This window comes from Acomys russatus, chromosome 19 (assembly GCF_903995435.1).
Source record: "Acomys russatus chromosome 19, mAcoRus1.1, whole genome shotgun sequence".
In the NCBI taxonomy this organism is placed as follows: Eukaryota; Metazoa; Chordata; class Mammalia; order Rodentia; family Muridae; genus Acomys; species Acomys russatus.
In genome coordinates, this window is record NC_067155.1 from 25,287,292 (window position 1) to 25,289,567 (window position 2,276).

Here is a 2,276-nt window from a genome sequence, read left to right on the forward strand (position 1 = left end):
ATAATATACAAATATTATTATTAAATGCAGTGCTACAAATAGAATGCCAATTTCAGCCACCACCCACACAGTTGATTACTTGCAAAACCTCCGGGCGCAAAGGCAAGGGAGGGGAAGCAGCCTCAATGGCCCAGCCCTCTGGCCTGCCTTTCTCTCAGGGCCCCACAGTGCTTTCTTCAACCCACGATCTCTGGCCGAACTCCTCATGATCAATTGCCATCTTCTTGGTCCAAGGTGCCCTAACATTTTAAATTACAGTGTTGCCAAATTAATCATGTGAGTGAGCAATTAATTATGAGCTAATCTCACTCGATTTTCTCACACTTCGTGAGCACCTGAAGAAGCGCCAGGGATACACAGAGGCAAAACAAAAAACGTCCCCATTCGGAAAGCATAAATCCAAATAAGAACAAGCTGCCAAGGCTCTCAGAGACTGTCTTTCCCTAAACTGCACCCACCATTCTGCCATTTCTAAAACACCCGAATTCTGCCTTTCCAGAAGCAGGAAACACAGGCAAGTCAGGGTTAGAGGAAAGTCTTATGACAAGCTGAAAAGAGTCATTTTTTTTTTAAACCATGCTTTCAAACTTGAACAAATATCATTTAAAAAAAAAAGTCATCAATGACTTTTTAACTTTTTCTCACAGCATCTTTGCTGAAAGGGGCAAGAAACGGCTTCAGAAAAATAGAAAGAAAGGAGTGGGCGGCTGGGCTGCCTGAGACCACCAGTTCTCTGATTTTTTTCCCAGGGAGTCCTCCCTGAGGCCTCAAGGCTCAGCAAGACTCCATGTCCTCGGTCCCCTCCCTCACCCAACGGCATCAGGGAGATGCAAGGAAGGTCAAGTTAGTAGGTTCCCGGGAAACAGTGCGGGGACAGAAGAAGTCCCCGGGATATTGCACAAGCTGAGGGTACAGAATGGAGGTGGCGCAAGGGACAAAGTGGGCGCTGTGGGACACAGGGTATGCTAATGGCCACACGAGGGTTGTGTAAGGTTGTGTAAGGACGGGTTACATGGGGCACACAGTGGGGTGCGTGAGGTACTCAAGGCAGAATGGGGTGTGCTTTACTGGGGACATGGGGGGGGTGTCACATAATGGGACAGGAGTCAAGCACAGCTGGAGATCCAGAGTGAATGGGGGTGGGGCGGGATTATGAGAAGGGGGTGCCCATGGCCAGGCGCAGTTTGTGCACAACAGGAGGATCAGCGCCAGGCGTAGAAGGATATACGAGGTGGAGGGAGGGGTGCACACACTGATGCACACGGTGAGGCGTGTCGGGGGTGCACAAGGTGAGGTGAGGGAGTGCACATCTACGGGAATGGGTTGCACACTGTGGAACACATGAGTGCACGGCTGTGGGGCACTGGGCCACGAGGTGGAGAGTGGGGTACACGGCGGGGCACAGAGTGTGCACAAGTAGAGGGTGCGCACGGCGGAGTGCACGGAGTGAACATAACGGGGCGCAGAGCGGGGCGGACCGTAGCTCGCAGGCAGTGGGGCGCCGGATAGACAGGGTGGGGTACGGAGTGTACACGGCGGAGCGCGGCTCGCGCTCAGAGGGGCGCGTGGAGCACTCGGAGGGGCGCCGGGGACGCACGGGGCGGGGTGCACATAGCGGGGCGCGAGGTGTGCAGGGCAGGGCGCCCGAGGGGCGGGCACGGCGCGGCCTCTCGCAAAGTTTCTAGCAGTTGCGCGGCGCCGGCTCCCTACCCGACCGCGCCCTCCCCAGCCGCCCGCGTGCCCCGGCGGAAGGAGGTGGAGACGGGGAGGGCGCGGGCCGGGGGGTGGCGCCGCTAGAGGGCGCTGCGGCCGGGACGGGGCGGGACGGGACGGGCGGCTGCCCGGAGCCGCGCGGGGGCGGCCTGCGGCTCCGGGTCCCCTCCCCTCCCCACGCCGCGCCCCGGCCGCTCGCTACTTACCCGCAGAGCAGCCGAGCAGCGCCAGCAGCGCGGGCGGCCGCATCCCGGAGGCGGAGGCTGCGCGCCCTTCCCGGAGCCGAGCTGCGCGGACGCCCTGCGCGCCTGACCCTTCTCGCGCTCCCCTCCTCCTTCCCGGCGCCGCGCCGGCTCGGGCTGCGCCCTCTGGCGGCTGGGAGCGGGAGCGCCCCGGTGTGCGCTCGCGGCGGCTGCGGACCGAGCTGGTCCTGCTGCCCGCCCGGACCGACCGCGCCCTCCTCTGGGCAGCTGACCCCAGGATCACCCCTTTGCCCCACGGACACTCCCCACTTCGTGCCCTACTCTTCCCTTCCCCGCTCTTCCTAACCCAACCCCCAGTAG

General features: G+C 60.6%; 1 protein-coding gene across 1 annotated transcript in view; it reads right to left on the minus strand.

Annotated features, from left to right (window-relative positions):
• The window catches only part of B3glct (beta 3-glucosyltransferase), a 90,894-nt gene extending 88,856 nt beyond the window's left edge, over nucleotides 1-2,038 (minus strand). Inside the window, exon 1 of the mRNA XM_051162842.1 lies at nucleotides 1,920-2,038. Coding sequence (XP_051018799.1) covers nucleotides 1,920-1,962 — 43 coding nt within the window. The 5' untranslated portion in view covers nucleotides 1,963-2,038. The remainder of the gene's footprint in view (nucleotides 1-1,919) is intronic.
• Nucleotides 2,039-2,276: the final 238 nt, after the last annotated feature.